General features: G+C 39.5%; 1 protein-coding gene across 1 annotated transcript; it reads right to left on the bottom strand.

The window, feature by feature from the left end:
- Positions 1–3973: 3973 nt before the first annotated feature.
- On the bottom strand, positions 3974–8508 carry LOC122035859 (chitin-inducible gibberellin-responsive protein 1-like). The gene is made up of 2 exons (XM_042595000.1): positions 8362–8508; positions 3974–6235 (listed from the first exon to the last, which is right to left on the bottom strand). Exon 2 carries the CDS (start codon positions 6200–6202, stop codon positions 4520–4522), a length of 1683 nt encoding a protein of 560 aa, XP_042450934.1. The 5' UTR covers positions 6203–6235; positions 8362–8508; the 3' UTR covers positions 3974–4519.
- Between the last annotated feature and the right edge of the window lie 10341 nt (positions 8509–18849).

Below are 18849 nucleotides of genomic sequence, written 5' to 3'. Positions count from 1 at the left end.
TGGATGAAAAGGCTCTCTTTGCCGTTGCAGTTGATACAGGAAGAGTCAAGACAAGACGAATCAATATCTGAATCATAACATAACTCTCAGGCTTTTTGGACACAATCATTTCTCTATATAATGCAGAAAGAGTAGAAATTTATTGAAACTCACGATCACAAACTATGTCGAGTTGATAGTGTTCCAATTCAACTCTCAAAGCATGCATTTCTTGTTGAGTAAAATCAGCCGGATAAAATTTTGATGCAAGCTTGCAAATATTGCCCATATTAAATTTTTTAAATGAATCAATAGGATCCAAAGCTGAACAAAGAGCAAGAAGTTCCATTGTTGCCTCACCGAATCTACAATTTAGTTCCATCACTTGAAAATCTATTGCAGCATTAAAAATATCATAGTGATAATGATGCTCAACTGTGACATGGTCCTGTTGTTGACAATAATGATTAACTTTATAACCACAGCTCATATCAGGCATCTCAATATTATGTCGTTCACAAAAAGTCTTTACTTTCTCAAAAAATTCATCCCAACCATCTTCTCTAAATTTTAGAAGGATGACTTTTGTGGTTGAGACAAATTTTAAAACATTCACAATGTCTTGTGATTTATTTTGTAGAGCTTGACAAAGAATGTCAGTGGTTTCTAAGATATTTTCCATCAAAAACAACACAAATATAAATTCAAATCTCAGTGAAAATGGGCCATTGGATTACTTGTATTCTCAAAAAGAAAGCATGGAAAACAATATGCTTTGTCCTTTGAAGGTGAATATTCTAGCCAAGGAAATTGTTTGAACCAAACATATTGAAATCGATGGTTTTGCTTTCCAATTTTTGTTCTTGGATACTCAACAAGTTTGGGTTGATAAGGCCCTGCTTTGATATATGCTCTTCTGATCTCATCCCGCTCATTAACAGAGTATTCACAAATCAATTTTCGTAATCCTGGATCTCGTTCAATAGAAGAAATATCAAATTCTTCTTCTCTTTGTTCTATTGGCCTAGATACAAAATGAGGTTGTAAATCGGAAGTAGAGGATCCAACTGTTGGTCTAAGAGGTATATCACATTGCAATTGATTATCATATTCAGATTAATCATCTCTTTTCCTAAAAAATGACAGGAATGTTTTTGGCTTTTTATTTGAAGGTTGTTGGTGTTCCATTTATAGCCTAAGAAAAAAAATAACTACAAATTAATTATTTATAACTTAAAAACAAAAAACAACTACCAATCAATTATAACAAACTCAATCATATTATTCATTTTATGACAAACTCAAACGCAATAATAACTCAATTTATAATATCACATCATTCCCTAGTATAATCATAATTTTCAGATAATTTAAAATTTTAAATAATTTCAAATAAAATCACAACTACAAATCTAAAATTACCTGTGAGGTCATGATTTGTCACTTTAAGATAAAAAGAAGTCCACTGCCTACATGTAAAATCCAGTGTTATGCTGAAACTTGAAGTGTCTGAATCAAAAACAAAAATAAAGGACTTAAAAAGGGAACAAATGTGGGAATTTAGAAGTAAACTTAGGACCTTCCACTTTTTTTTTCAACCACAACAATCACAAATAATAATGAGTATCGCATTTAGATTGATAGAATTTTTAAAAATTTTCAGAAATTTAACCTAGGTCGGAAACAACTTTCCTAAAAAAAATTAGGGCAAAGTGACTATGATTCTATGAAGAACAATCTCTACTGGTAAATTCATCACACACGGCGATCCCCATATCGTCAAGACTAAACTCACACAATAGACTCTAAGAGCCACAGAATTCTCATAAGGGTGAAGCAAGGAAGACGAAGGAACCAAAGAATTCACAAATCATTAAAAAAAAAGTGGAAATTGCTGTTCTAGAATAGGAGAGCCAGGCGAGGTGCCCCGTGCCCAATTCATTTTCGTGTCCCCCTATTTCGATTGATTTGGAGAGGGAAAAAAAGGAGAGATTCTTAGTCTTAGGTGAAATTGATGGAAAGTTTGGATTTTGACGAAGGACGAAGAAGACGAAGATGTAGACGGAGATTACCACTTATCAGTGCTTGTAAAGGTATTGCAAGAGGCTGAGCGAGGAGAACCGACAGTTGAAGAAGGAGATGATGTGCTGAAGGAGGGAAGGTGGTGACGATCACTGCCTCAATGTGTCCGTCGTGCCAGAGGAGGAGGGCGGCGAAAAAATCGTTGGGTTACATGCTTGCACTGGGGTTGATGTGTTCACCTGCACTGGGCAGTGAAAAAAAACTAGGGATTAGGAACTTAATTAGGGTGTTAAAAATTGCTGGGCTGCACTGGGCCAGTACTGGCACGCCCTTGGGTGCCAGATTGGCAAAGGGGCGGTGCGAAGATGGCAGGGCAGTGGCGCTACATTCCTAAACACATGCAGATCGCCGTAAAGCTTCGTGGCAACCGGAGGTGGCAACAACAACAGTGGGCGATGGGTTGCACTAGATGGCGTAGGTGGTAGTAGCGGCAGAGGGTGGCGGAGGTGGCAACAACGGGCAGTTGTAGGCAACGGCAGTGGGCAGATGGTGGGCAGTGGTAGTGCGGCGGCCAACAATGGTAGCAACGTGTGGCGGTAGCGACAAGCGGCAAGTGGCGACAAGTAGGGGTGTAAATGAACCAAGTTGCTCGTGAGTTATTCGAAATTCGATTCGAAAAAAACTCGTTTGAACACGTTTAATATAAACAAACCAAGCTCAAGTTTCGCAATACTTGGCTTGTTAGCTCGGGAACACATTCGTTAAGCTCATTAATCAACTTTTAAATAAAAAAATAATAGTTTTGATATTGAATTTACAATTTTTAACTAAAAATATAGACAAATATATTAAATTTATTTATTAGAATAAAATTATAAATTTTAATAAGAATATTATAATTTTATCTAAATATATAATTTAGTTTTTAATGAATATTTAAATTTATAATTTATATTTATTAAACTTGTTTAGGCTCAATAAAAGCTCGTGAACCATGAATATATTTGTTAAATAAAGCTCGAGCTCGGTTCAATTATAAACGAGTCAAACTCAAACATTCAAGAATTCGGCTCGGCTCGGCTCGATTACACCCCTACGAGCAGCAAGTGGGCGGCAACAATAGAGAGGCAGCAGAGGAGGAAGATGATGATGGTATGTTTGTTTTTTTTTTTTGAACTTATGTATTAGATTAAAACTTTAGTTGATTAAATCGATCAACTTCTAATTATAGTTGGAATAAATTAAATAAAATATGACACTAGATTATGTACTATAAACTTCAAACAAACAAAATTTTATTGCATTACTTAAATTGAACCAAAAATCCTCTGGTTATATTTTATTTCCCATAACCTTAGTTATATAATTAATAGATAATCACATAATTAAAATTATGCGTAATAACTTAAACCAAACACATCCTTATTGTTCAGATAGTGGTTAATAACATCAAAGCCATAGGGAATGAATATCGGAAATGAAACCTGAAGTACTTTTGGTTGCCAATGATTCTCTTGTAACGATGACAGGGATGGATAATGGATTTTGTGTTGTATTTTATGTTTTTAAGGTGGATTTTAATTTATTTATGTGAACCGAATTCGTTTAGGTGATCTAACTAAAATTTATTCGATTTTATATTATTAGATGTGGATTAAATGTGTAGAACCTTTAATCCAATCGGTTATCATCTATGCATTAATAATGATCAAATCCTATATAAATGTGCAGTCCCCGTTGAATTAGGTTATCTTGACACATCTCTTCATTCTCCATTGACGAAGAATTTTGGCTTCATCACCCTAGTTCCGTCAGAAGACCACCCTTTGCTTTTTCTTCTTCCGTAGGATCTGGAAACCTCAAGAAGGACGATGCTTTATATGACAATGGATCTTCCGTTGCAATTAGATACATTGTTGTATGTTTATGTATTTCTTTTGTTATGCCATGCTTTACATTGAAACTAGATTCATGCTCAAAATTGTGTATTTCCTGTTTAGAATTCTCTTTCAATTTCTTAGAATTCATACGGATTAAGGAATGCACAAGTTATTATTATGTCGACCTTCCGCAAGCTCCCTAATCTTGGCTTCGTCTGAGCCGTGCCATGTCCTTCAACGGCCTCCTCACCACCTATGTCAAATCCGCCAACTTTGATGGCCATGATCGATCACCTCCGACCTCGTCCCCTACAACATCCTCATCGCCGCGCCTCTATGCACAGTTGACTTTACGAAGGCGAACATATCGCAATCTCTCCCGATCAGATGAGTATTTGATGTGAACTCAGGAATGAGAATTTGAAATTCAATTTGAACTCGGACGGGGCTGAGTAATTGATATGAACTTAAATATGAGTTTAACACGATTCTTCCTCTCATCAATTACTCATTAGTTCTAAGATAATTGTGGCAAACAGATAGATCCACAGCCGCATCGAATACTTATTTTAAAAAAAAAATGAGTACATATAAACAATTATCAGGCTCCTCACTGCTTCAAATACTGAATCTTCCTCTCAGTGCCAAGCAGAAGCTGAGATCAGGTTCCTATTCTTCCACCCCAACAACATTGCCCCATCTCTCTCTACCAATGTGTAGTTACCTCTGTAATATCCTAACAAAGTCTTTATCACTGAGTTCACATACGAGCTCAGTGGGTAAGGCTGAAAACCTGCCATGGTAAACCTCGACCTCCACTTACCCAGCAGCTCATGCCTTTCTACCCTCTCCTTCCCTTCACAAGCAATGATGTTCACTATGTCCTTTGCCAAACAATGCTTCTCCAAATTGATCCTCTCCTTGCTGTCCCTCGGCAGCGTCACATCGATCGATTCGAGCATCGCAGAGTAGTAGTCCAGTGTCTCCACGAACCTGGTCAGGAATGGCGTTGTGTTGGTGTTGGACTCCTGCTCCACTAAGGTTGTCACTTTGGGCGACAGGCCCTTGACCATCCTTAGCAATCCATCCCGGGGGTTGCTCACATCCACGCCTTCATCAGGTGTGTGGTGCAGCTGGAGAGTGAAGTTCACTGCCAGTGCTTCACCGGGCCTAATGCCCAGCAGCTCCTTGGTAACCACAGAGCTGTGTGCAGCAAACAATTTGAACTCGAGGGGAATTTTAAACTTTCTCGACATGTCAGACAACATCTTCCCGACTAGCTGCAATCCATCGCCATGGGCGTGCATCGATTCTGGATCATTGATTCCGGTTATTCTCACATGAGGAGGACCCCCAGGTCTTACGGCTAGTGCCTGTATCAGAGTGATCCATTGGGTTCCTTGCGCGATCTGAAAGTCTATAATGTGGATCTTGTTCTCGTTCTTTAGCGCATCGGCAATTGCTCCATTGGCGGCCATGTATCCAAATTTGAAGAACGGGCAGACGTCGTACATGATTCGCATGTATGACAGAAGTTCCTTGCTAGTTGGTTGGTGACACTGTAGTGTTTGGTATATGTTGGAGCCAGAAACCTTTTGCCTTGCAGCGAGCCCTTCCAGCACATACACACCGAGACGTTGGATAGGCTCACCGCCAATGGAAACAAGACTCTGGGCTTCTCCTACTAATGATTCAAATGCATCCATCTTATTCTCAGATAAGGCTTCGGCACACTTGATCAGCAGCTGTTTCACATCACCTTTTGGTTCTTTGTTGAGAAGCAGCTCCACATGACCATCTGATTGCTTGCTCATCCCTCGAAGACGCTTCCCCGGACGGAGTTCATGATCTGAATTCGCTATAGCAGAGAGATGCTGATCCGGTTGGATCTCATCAGTCAAGAACCACTGCTTTATAGGCTGGGGTTGTTTGTTTTCATCTGTCTCATAGACAATATTAGTTTTTGGTTCATCACTATCGGGCGCCATGAGAACCATCTCGATCTCTTGTAAAGCATGCTTGATGCTCTGATGGGAAGCCACATAAACTGAATCTGATGTCGCCATGTTACCCGCTTGAAGATGATCTAGGGAAAGTTCCTGCTCAAACGCACTGATGGAGTCTAACCACAGATCATGACTGTTGGCCGGCCTTGAGAAATTATTGCACTCGAATTGGCAAGAAAGAGGGGAGTCCAATGCATTAGCAAAAGCTACTTTGATGGGATCAAATGTCCATTCGGTAGGCACTATATTTCTCGGTGAAGGCAATTCACAGGAGATTTCTGCATTGTATAATCCATAGGGCCGACGGAAGTCCATGCCTAGGATGACTACCAATCATCCATGAAATACCTACATACAATAGCAAACAAGAACAAACTACTTTAGGAATTAGCAGCAAGAAAAGCATGATATTATTGATGGAAAATGAAAGAGGGTCACATCGAATGCTAACAATTGAATGTGTTTCATCATAAAAGAAGGCAATCTTCCATATATATATATATATATAGCAACTAAGTTTAATAATATTCACATTAAATAGTTTAACCTCGGAAGGAGGGAGGAGAATTGGGAAAGTGAAGAAAAGATCAAGCCCAAAAACACTCCGCAAAGGGAGAGAATTGGCAAAAAGTCATACACTAATCCCAAACGCCCAACACAACCGGTCTCACAGGTGACTTTGCCTCTAAACAGTGACTATTGAATAGGGGAGAGCAAAAACTTGACAAGCATTTCACTCTCAGGAATTGACCTCCAGACCTTTTGGTGGCAACGCCCCATGTAATGACCATCTGCCTGTCCCATGGGGATTTCCCTCACCTATTTCTGTGCACATACTTGGAGGAGAGAGCCCCATGCTGCCTCAACACTTACATCCTTCTATAGGAATAAACATGGCTTAGTACCACAAACTCCTAAATCCTTACTGATACCGTGAATAAGGTAGAGCCTCTAAGTCATGTCAAAGTCAAGGAGATCGACTGACATGGCAGTCAAGGTCAATGAGTGTCAGCATTAGGGGTCAATGCATACGATTGTCTCAACCAAGCTGTCATCTGACCAGACCCTTCATTCGACCGAACCCTTTGATCGATCGAACCATGGTTGGAGTTCCGAACTGAGTAAGTACCCTCCAGAGCAAAGTCCTCTTCATCACTCGGGCTACCATGATCAACTATTCCGGCCGAGTTATCCAGTCGAACGGACCTATAGTCTGATCGGACAAACTAAACACTTGGTCTAATCGAACTTAGTGGCTAAACTAAGAGGTCGAGCGAAGGAATCCCCAACAACATCCCCTAAATCCAACCCCGTGGCTCTTGCAAGCAATAGTCGATCAGGCTTTACAAAGGACTCGGTTGGCTTGTCAGGTGAGCATATTGTGGGTCCCTCAACCTAACGGCTTCATATTCCTTTTTGTCATTTTGTGTCACAGAGGACAGAGGATATTCTATATGCAAATTGTACACCAGAAGCTTCCAACCTGCTAAACGCAGAGATTGTGCATATATTTTGGGAAAGGTCATCTTTATGGTATGTCATTTTTTAGAAGCGCTTTGAGATTCGTGCATAAACAAACAATAACACTACAAAAGAGGGTCTTCATCTACGGGCATAGGTATACGATGCTACACAACTTTACATACTCATAGCCGTTGTTCATTTACTGTTCATCGCCTTCAATTGGATCACTGATTTAAGCGTCGGAGGATTTGCACTGGGGACCTCCTCTTTGGCCGGGTTGCTAACGCACCTTTGGACACGCAAAACCATTTAGAGTCATCTTTTCTAAATTGGAGTCTTCGCATTGTTAATATCAAGGTCACCTACCCAGTACGCCAGTCTCCACATATTTCAGACAAGATCACTAACAAAAATGGTCCTAACTAACACAATCAAGCTTAATTCATGTGTGTTAACTCATAGATAGCATCATTCCCTTCCCAATTCTTAACAAAAGGATACAAGACCTTAACATGTATACAAACCACATGGTGGATGAAATTCATGTGAAATCTAGAAAACTAGCAGTCAAAATTCAAAACACAAAAATCCCGAACTGAAACCTTTACCTCCTTCAATCAATCACACTCCAAAACCGCAAAGCCCCTTTGGTTATACGTAGCACAGTCTCTCCTACGACCGTCAAATACACACTTCAAAGCAATCGAAGCCATCAGGGCTCAACAAATTCTAAAAAAAAATTCTACAAAAAAACTTTTCACAGATCCGACAGAGAATAATTCGAAAACACTATAACTCCAGATTCCTCACCAATTCCACCATACAAAAGCAAACCCTGAAAACAGACAAGAATCGATAAAGTAACCTTCTAACTCTTCACCAAAAGAAACAGTCGTAGTGACAGAGTAAGATTAAAAAATTCTATGATTCAAGGGTTCGTCATCAATCCACTGCACAAAAGAAAAGAAAAGAAAAACACACGAGAAATATACAAGAATCGCAAAACTAACCTTCTAACTCTTCCTGAAATTAGCACCTACTATTAGTCCTCCTGCTACTTCTGAGGAAGAAGATGAAAAAGGAAGCCCTTTTTATGTTAATCTGCTCGAGAACGAGCTTCTGCTGCTTCTTTTATACCCTCACTGACGCCGCCCTCAACGGCGTCCCCGCGGAGGAGCCGTCGAATCATCACCGCACGATCGCAATTTCGCGCTCCTGATTGCTCCGCAGCCCGTGGGATTCTTCCCCTAGGACACGCCGAAGCGGACGACGCGGATCTCACTCTCTCGATCGTACGGTGAGAGATCGATTACTCGGGTATTCTGGTCACTTTTGACCGGGTCGACCGCCTCTTGGCCGTCCGTCGCACGGATCCGAGTCAGAGACGCACTGACGCGACGCGGGTACCGAATCTACTGGTCCCGCTAAAAATACAATTTAATTTCGTAATCTTCTCACTTACCCCATATTTCTACCTGCTCTACAGTTGGGTCAAACCCGTGGGGCCTCACATAGAAAACGCATGTGAATTAGAATGATGAGGTGGCATATTTACATTTTTATGTGTGGCCCAAAGCTAATGGTCCAAGAAAAACATATATCATTCGAAATTGTTATTTCTTTTCAATATAAGGTATTTAGGTTAGTATGAATGGAATATCAGGTTGTTTACTTAAGAGCAATCGGTGGAAGATCAATTAGGGACGGTAATAAGGTGGGTTAAAACTCGGATTCATAATAAAACTATCCCCGTGGTATAGGTTCATAATAAAATTTGGTATAATCGAGCATAATTTTTTCCATGTCTTGACTATTTACACTAATGGCTAGTAGTCATCCATGATTTACTTCCTCCGTATTAGTCTAGGGACGAATTGACGGGGACGCTGAGAACGAGCGAATCACCTTTTGCCACACGAATCCGTCTCGTATAATATTATTTTATTAATTATTAATTAAATAAAAATTAATAATTAATTTTTAATTGAATAATTGATAAATTTTAATTTATGGTAATATTTTTTTATTATAAAATATTATTAATATAAATATTAAAAATAAATTTAATGTTTAATTGATTTTTAAAAAATTCCATTTTATATTCTAAAAATTAAAATAAAAATATGACAAATCTAACATGTCTAATCCGGATCCGACCCATCAAGTTCGCGGGACGGGACGGGACGGGACGGGGTGAGTCCAAAAAAAGATAGGACGAGTTCCGAATTTAATCAAATTCATCCCAATCCGGATTCATCGCCATCCCTAACATCAATTGATCTAACTTGTAGATAAGTTTGGTTCGCCAATTGCATCGTCCGGTTAAAATTAGATCAAAATTCGATGTGAATGAGAGAAAAGGGAAAGAGACTTGTGGATACTCTGTCCCTTCCTTCTTTTTAGTCATTAATTTTTTTTAGTTATTAAGATAACTCCAATCAATCCACTAATATATTAAATATGAAGTAGAAATAACACCAAACTATTTTAATCTATGCACTAAAGTCATGCACCCGCACCATCTTTGGTAAGGGAGGGCCCTCTATTTTTTTAATCTTACTATATTATATAATTAAGAAAATTAAATATAATATATATTATTAAATATCATAAATAAAAATTAATTTATAATTATTACTTTTTTATCATCATTACTTATAGTAATATTAATTATTTATTATAAATTTAAATTATGTGTATTTAGTAATATATTTTAATTTTATTATACATATTTGTAAAGATTTAATTTATTAAAAAATTATTTTAAATTTATTTAATATACTTTAATTATAATTACATATATAAATTATATCACTAATTTCATAAAAAAATAAATAAATATATATATATATATATAATAAAATATTAACAATTTTGATATGCATAAATGTAAAATACATCACCCATTACATGGACATATAAAATAGAAATAGTAATGACACTAAATTAAAATATTACTAATAAAAATTTAAAGACATACAATTACAAAAAATGATACTAATAAAACGTACGTAAACTTAAAATTACTTAATAATATTATAATACTCATATTCAAAAAATAAAAATCATTCCTCGTTCCGCTAAAATAATTATGAAATTGACGGGAAACATTCATAAGATTCTTGATCTTCACATTGATATTGATTGAGTTGTGATCCTTCTCCGGGTATTAGAGATAATTGAGATCCTTCTTCTTAATACGCAACTATATTGCATAATTCTAATTTGTTCATTGCGAATATATTTAAGCATCATCAGGTCAGAAATCATGTTCAAATTTTTTAACAAAAATTTGGTTTCTTCCTTATAAAACAAATATCTGTCATTTTTGTTGTAGCAGTAGTATTTGCATTCATTTACTCAACAAGTTGAGCATTAATATTAATTACCTTTACAATTGGTTCATCATTTTTTTTCATTTTTATTTTCTTCACCCTAGGAGGTCATTTATTAGAAGTAGTACCGCTATCTTAACAAGTTGTTCATATCATGATTTCATGCATGTAGTATTCATATTGTCAGTGTCAAATTATTCAATGTTTTTAAGAATATTTCAGACATGATCAAATTTGAAACCCTTTATGTATTTCGGGTCTTTTGCTAATAATATTCGCATAGTAATTTATAATACTTTGTTCAAATACTCCACTAGGATTCACATGTTCAATTTATTGTATGCAATATTTCATTTTAGATACTACACTATGCATAAGAAGCATTTTTTTTTTTTTTTTTGCAAAGATCTTGATGGTCGGCTACAATGCGCAAAACTCGGATCTGCATGATACATTTTATCAATTCTTGTCCAAAATCGATCCTTCGAATGGTCGATTTCTATAATTGGATTTTGTGAAATATGAAGGTAAACATGACATAAGTGGTTATCTTTTTCAAATGAGTATAAAGCATGTATCTCAAAGCTTTTCGTGAAAAGATGTGTTAATAAAGTGTCCCTAACACAGTACCTTAATGGGTCGAGCATATCTCTGAGGTGACAGTGAAAACTTCCGTCGTACGATCTTCTGTTTGACTATGCCGCCTGCCAGCGGCACTAGCTCCCAAAAGGATGTCGAAAGATATCCTACTGTATCTGTTGCTTGGTCAAGCGGAATGACTGCTCGACCGGAATTCTACTATCCTTGCACTGTCTGTTGTCACGCCGAGTGGGATAGCCGCTCGGCTGAAAGTCGTCGTCTGTTGTCGGGCCAAGCGGAAAGGTCGTTCGGGCCGGAAGCCCACTGTTCGTATGCTCGATTGATGTGCCTAGTGAGATGGTCGCTCGGTGGGTAGTTCACCGTCTTTGTGCTCAGCTGATGTTTAGCCTGCTGCTAGTCTGAGCGGAGTAGCCGCTCGGCTCGACTTCTACGTGTCTTTTGAGCGCCGATCTGATTACTCCTTGTGCCAAAGACGATGGATCGGTGCTTAATCCCCGATCGACCTATGACTCGCTCAACCGGCCAACACCGTCCACCCATTGACTTTGACCTCCACCGTGCTAGCAGGGCGGTGCCCCTCCTAATCACCGCATCAGGGTTGACCTCATTTATTAGCAGAGAATGTTCTCACAAAAATTGTTGACATAAAATGTGTTATACCAAAATCTGGTAAGTCATTATATAGGGAAAAATATGAATATAAAATTATACAAATTTTGATCCGATGGTAGATATAAGAATAAGAACAATTCAATGATTTAGATTTGTAAATTTAATGTCACGTCAGCTGCATAACATTATCCATATGTTATAATTGTCCAGTTACTACACCTGCCCAACTTGTCCCAATGTCATCATTGTTGTTTCATGTCATATGTGCAATTTTATTCAAATGTATTCTTTGTTAGGTCATGTCGTCTGCACATATAAAAAAAAAAGTGTATTCAATGTCAACTCATGTCACTTGTCCAACTTGCCCTGATACCATCATTGTTATGTCACGTCATCTATATAATTTTGTCTAAATATGTTCATTATAGTGTCAGGTCACGTCACTTGCCCAACTTGTCTTGATGTTGTCATTGTTATATCATGTTATCTGTGCAATTTTATCCAAATATGTTCATTGTTAGGTCATATCATCTGTACACAAACCAATGATAGGTCACGTCACCTAATTAACTTGCCCCGATGTTGTCATTGTTGTGTCAGATCATCTGTACAATTTTGTCCAAATTTGTTCATTGTTAGGTCACGTCATCTGTATAAAAAAAATATGTGTTCAGTGTCAAGTCACGTCACTTGCCCAACTTGCCCTAATGTTATCATTGTCATGTCACATCATCTGTGTAATTTTGTTAAAATGTGTTCATTGTTAGGTCATGTCACCTGCACATAAAAAATGTGTGTTTAGTGTCAGGTCACGTCACCTGCCCAAGTTGACCCAATGTTGTGATTGTTGTGTCACATCATCTGTGTAATTTTGTTCAAATATATTCATTGTTAGGTCACATCATATGTACAAAATAAAAAAAAAAGTGTGGATATAACACACATTGTAAATGCATACCCTATGAGCAAGCATGTACCTCATTCATTCAATTATCTTAGAAAATAGATAACAATAATGAAGGTTCATCAAATTTATCATCTTCAAGCTCTGATGATGACAAATGTTTGATGCAAGGCAATTTAGTGCAAGACAACAACTGATCGTTAAAGTAATTTCTACCGACAATCAAATTATCTTGAATTATCTCAACGAAGAAAACAACCAAAGCATGCATCGAGGCTCAATTCTTGGTCACAACATGATCAATCGTAATCATGAAGTTGTTGATCGTAATCTATTCAATGATTATTTCACCGAAATGCATTGTATAATGATGTAATATTTCGAAGAAGATTCCGAATGGGACAAAATTTATTTATGCATATATGTTGATCCTGTTCGAACCAAGGGTCAACGAACGCTGGGGATGTGGCGCTCCTTGCTGGGTCCTCGAGTGCTCCGGTGAACCTGCAGCAAAACCGAGCCGGGAGGGGTGTCCCGGCGACGGCCCTCCGACGCTCAAGTCAGGCGAGGAATAACAAGAAGGTGGTCTCCAGATCAAGATTTTTCATACCTCCGGTGAAGAAAGGGAGGCCTTATATAGACCTCCCGAAGAAGCCTGAGCGCACCAATCAAAGTAACCACCTGCCTTTGACCATGCCCAGGTATGGGTCTGTCAGAAGGGCCATGCCCAGATATGGATATGTCAGGAAGATGTCCATGAGGCCATACTGCTACTGTATCAACCTTTCCATGATGTGACGGCAAGGTCCTCCATCGTGCGATCTTGTGTACGGTCTAATCATCAGACATGCTTTAGCTGATATCCCATATCCCAAGCCGAGCGCATAGGCCGCTCGGCCCCCTTTGTACCCTCGCCCTTATCTTGGCCGAACGGACGACCCGCTCGGCCCTTCGGTTCCAGCCGAGCGGCATCCCGCTCGGCCCTTCGATCCTCCTGCCTTGGCGTCGGAAACCCAAACCCTTGGATGGGTTATGTCTAGCTCCGCTTGGACTTACTCAGCTGCTCGGCGTGGCCATTAACCGCTTAGTCAGCCCTTCATCGGTCCTCAAGCTGAGACCCTTCAAAGAATGGGTCCCCCATTTTTACCGCCGGATCACTTGCCTTCCCTTCAAGTCTAGTCGAAGGAGGCAGTGAGTCCTGTTGGTGCAATATCCCTCAGGTCAAGGTTGACCTGGGTAACCAAGCTGAGTCTTGGTTTGGGTTTAGATGTTTGACAATAAGATATTGTTTGAAGAAGAGTCAAGTAGGTCAAGGTTGACTGGATACTTGACTGGGAAGTCCTAACTGGGATGTTAGGCAAAATGAAAGTCCTGGTAAGTGAAGCCAGGCAGAAGAAAAGTCCTGGTGAGTGAAGTCAGGCAGAAGAAAAGTCCTGGTGAGTGAAGCCAGGCAGAAGGAAGTCCTAGTGAGTGAAGCTAGACAGATGGAAATCCTGGTGAGTGAAGCCAGGTGAAAGTCCTAGTGAATGAAGCTAGGCAGATGGAAATCCTGGTGAGTGAAGCCAGGTGAAAGTCCTAGTGAGTGAAGCTAGGCAGATGGAAATCCTGGTGAGTGAAGCCAGGTGAAAGTCCTAGTGAGTAAAGCTGGCGGATGGAAAACCCTAGTGAGTGAAGCTAGGTGAAAGTCACAGTGAGTGAAGCCAGGCAGGAAAATCCAGATGGATCAAGGATGATCGGATATCCGGTGTTGGGAAGTCCAAGTAGGTCAAAGGATTGATTGGATACTTGGCATGAAAGAAAAGTCCAAGTAGGTCAAAGGGATTGGGATACTTGCAGAGAAAAGTCCAAGTGGGTCAAAGGATTGACCGGACACTTGGTAAGGGAGTCCTAGCAGGTCAAGGGAGTGACTAGATGGTATGCATGACATACCATCAGGTCAAGGTGGACCGGAAGTTTGTTTGTGAGGTTTAGGACTTGGTGTTTGACAAGAACCAAGCTTTGGATCGATCGATGGATCGATTCAGCTCTGGATCGATCGATGGATCGATCCGGACATTCCAATCGAGCAGCTTCGGATCGATCCGTGGATCGATCAGAGGTCCCAATCGATCGATGGATCGATTGGGACGCTGCCCGCGATAAGCGCTGGATCGATCCGTGGATCGATCCAGGCGCGTTTCCAGAGCACAGAGGCGCTCTGGATCGATCCGTGGATCGATCCAAAGCCTCCCCGATCGATTGGGAACATTCGAATCGATCGGGATCCGACCGTTGGCGTCGTTTATAGCTGCAGGCGTTCGATGGCTGCGGTAGTTCTTCTCCGATTCACTCCAGAGCTCTCGCCAACTCCTCCACAGCGCTCACAAAGATCAGATCGCCAGTTCTTGAAGGATCTTGGAAGCTTTCCAAGTCAAGAGGCGGATCAAAGGCAAGAAGAGAAGCTAGGGTTAGGGTTTTGTACTCATTGTAAGCTTGTAAGCTTGTATTTTGTTTCCCTTTCCTTTCTTCTTGTACTGAGAGTCTTGTAGGGCTTCTCCGCCCTCGGTAGTTACCGAAAAGGAGTGTTTTCATAGTGGAGGGTGCGTGCGTGGTGTGGATCCTTGGACTAGTCACCTCTTGTGAGGTGGATACCAAGTAAACCAACCGTGTTAGCGTTGTTGTATTTGTTTCTGTATTTTTCGCTGCATATATTTGAAGGAACAAGCAACACCGAGCAACGAGCACGCGACGAGCTATTCACCCCCCCCCCTCTAGCTACTTTTGGTCCTAACAAGTGGTATCAGAGCAAGGCCGCTCTTCACCGGAATCATCGCCGGAAGGGTCAAGCATATCAAGAAAAGCTAGAGGGTGAAGAAGTTGGAGCAAATTCTTCAAGTTCAAGACTTTATCAAGCTCAACTTCAAGATGCAATTCCAAGATGGGCTTGGATTTGACACAAGGGTGGCTCCACCATACACTTCTACGAGTTTCGATTCTTGGAAATCAAGAATCGAAAACTTTCTTATGATGGAGATAGAGCAATGGTTTGCTCTAATGGAAGGCTTCAAGGCTCCAAGAAATTCAAAGGGCAAAGTTCTAAAGAAAAGCAAATGGAGCCCGGAGCAAGTCCAAAGGTGCGAGGCAAATGACAAAGTGACCAAGCTTTTGGTCAATTTATTGCCAAGCACCATCCTGTGCAAAATTGGAGAGTTTGAAGATGCAAAGGAGCTATGGAGCAAATTGGCCAAGCTTCATGAAGAGATCCCCTCCACTGTACAAGATCATGAAGAATCCAGAGAGGGTGACTCTGTGGAGCAAGACCAAGAGGAGGACTCCGAGGTTGAGAGATGCTCAACCTCCGAAGAAGAGGAAATCCAAGAAGCTTCATCCTCAAGGGAATGCAACGAAGGGAACAAGGAGGGAGCATACTCCTTGTTTCATATTCAAGATGATGAAGCCTCCACCTCTAGGATTGAGGGGGAGCAATCCTTGGTGACACCGGATCAAGAAGAAGAAGAAGCTTCTACATCCGGGTCAAGAGAAGAAGAGGAGGAAGAAGCTTCTACCTCCACAAGTCAAGAAAAATCAAATGGAGGAGAATCAAGGTCCGATCAAGAGGAAGCTTCTACCTCCGGATCCAAAGAAAAAGATGCCACCCCTACAAGCAAAGGTATAAATGTTTCAATTAAAAATAAAAATCATATAATATGTTTTGAGTGTAGGGAAAGTGGGCACTACAAGAGCAAGTGTCCCAATTTGGCCAAGAAGAAGGGCCAAGTGGCACAAAAGGGCAAGGAGAAGCCCAAGGAGACCACCCCCGGGACAAAGAAGAGCAAGGAGCACATTGTGTGCTTCTTGTGTCAACAAAAGGGGCATTACCGAAGTCAATGCCCCAAGGGGAAGAAGATGGTCAAGGCTCAAGGAGGCACTAGTCAAGGGGGAGCCTCCAAGGTAAAAAGGAAGGTAACTTTCATTGAGCCTATTTCCTTGCGAAATGGTAAAAAGCATGCTAGGTCAAATTTTTATCATTTTAATGCGATTTACCATAAGAATAGGAAGCATGAGGGCTTTAAGGAAAAGCATGTGGCCCTACATGCCAAAACTACTATCCTTAAGGCTAGGAATGTAGGTAAAAACCTAGGCAAGAACACTAAGGATAATAGATACAAGCCCAAGAATAAAAATGCTCATGGATCAAATGAAAAACCAAAAACTAAGGACTTAGTGATAGAAAATCAAGTCTTGAGATCAAGGCTTGATAAAATGGAAAAGACCCTAAAAAGGATGGAAAATATCCTATTAGGGCAAAATGAGCATAACCTAGGTTTAGGGGTACAAAAGCCATCCAATGGCCATAGAGGTTTGGGATACAAACCAAAGGTCAAGAAGGATGTGCCCTCTTATCATAGGGTTCCATATAGTTATGGAACAAACCCTAGGTCTAGTGGTCAAGCCAAAAATACTAGGGAAGTCATCCCTAAGAGTATTTTTGCAATAAATGTGACTAAGACTTCTAAGAAGTCTAAGAAAGTCACTAACAAGGTCACAAGGGAGGCTATCCCTAGAGTTGACCTAGAAAATGTGACCAAGGCTTCTAAGAAGCCCAACAAGGTCACTAGGAAGGTATCTAGGGAAGTTATCCCTAGTGAGTACCTAGAGCATCCAAGGAGCACCAATAGGTGTTGGGTTCCTAGGAGCATCTTCTCTACCCCATAGATGGGTTAGAGAGTGTCAACTCCGATTAGAAGGGTAGTTAACCCAACTTTGAGGAAATTGACACTCAAGGAGCATTTTCAAGGTTTTAGTTAACCTTTGAAAATGAAATGGACCTATTGATTACTCCTTGAAAGAGTAAAATGTGTCTAATGGTAAAAAAAATTGATTTTATCTTAAAATGACACAAATTGGGAAAACCTTGAGAAATACCAAGTTGGGATTTTGGTATTCTCTTGGAAATTTAAGGCAATCCGGGCCTTGATTTATGTAATCACTTTTGAGGGAAAATGGAATATGCCAACATTTGAGGATAAGCTTAATTTCAATTGGCATAAATTAATCAAGAGAATTAGAAATGCCCATTTAGGTTTTGGCACTCTCTTGAAGCACTTTGGGCAATCTAGGGTTTAAGTTTTAGGATTAGCTAAGATTAACGATACTTAGATAGGTAATCTAGGTATATTTTATTTATGCTAAACCTTGCCATGATTGTTTGCTCATAATATGCCATGACATCATATTTTATCTTATTTGTATTTTGCATTCATGACTTATCATGAAAAATACAAAAAATACCATGTCATGCCATACATACATCATGTAGTTATAGGAATCTTTCTTTTGAAAGCTATTTTATTTTGATGTATGCCATAACATTATCATGCATTATGTTTATTTCCTTAAAAATTAAGGACATATGGCATTAGTTAAACAAGTGGCATTTGTTTACAACAAGTGGAATAAACAAGTGACATTTGTTTAACAAGTAAATCAACAAGTAACATCCTTTGTGGATGTCTACCTCTCAAAATGCCTAGATAGATATGCATGATCCCTAGAATAGGGCAAAACCAAAATCTTACATCTCACAAAGACCTATAAGATGACTTGTATGTGTTTCAGTGCACATTAGATACAAGTGAGATGTTAGGATGATGAACAAAACTCAAGATGTTGATTTAGTGCATTCTTTTGAGTTTTAAGTTCATCAAAACACATAGTTATGTGTTTTCCCATCATTGGGAAAGCTAATGTACAAGTCATGTGCATTATGCCCAAGGAACATGATGGGATATTGGTTTTGAAAATGTTTTTAAAATGTTTTTGGAAAACTTTGGTGAAGGCTATCTTTTGATAGTAATCACCATTGAATAGTTAGACACAAACTTGAAGAAAACGCTAAAGTTTTTGCAAGTTTTCAAGTTTGCGTCAATCTTTGAAAATATAAAGTATTTTCATAGAAAGCTATTTTTCCATGATTAAGTATGCCCTAAATAATGTTTACACGAAATTTCATGATTTTTGGATTTTTGTAGAATTTTCTAGGGGTTTCTGAAGTTGACTGAAATGAA

This window comes from Zingiber officinale, unplaced genomic scaffold, assembly GCF_018446385.1.
Source record: "Zingiber officinale cultivar Zhangliang unplaced genomic scaffold, Zo_v1.1 ctg125, whole genome shotgun sequence".
Lineage (NCBI taxonomy): Eukaryota > Viridiplantae > Streptophyta > Magnoliopsida > Zingiberales > Zingiberaceae > Zingiber > Zingiber officinale.
This window is presented reverse-complemented; position numbering and strand designations above follow the sequence as displayed.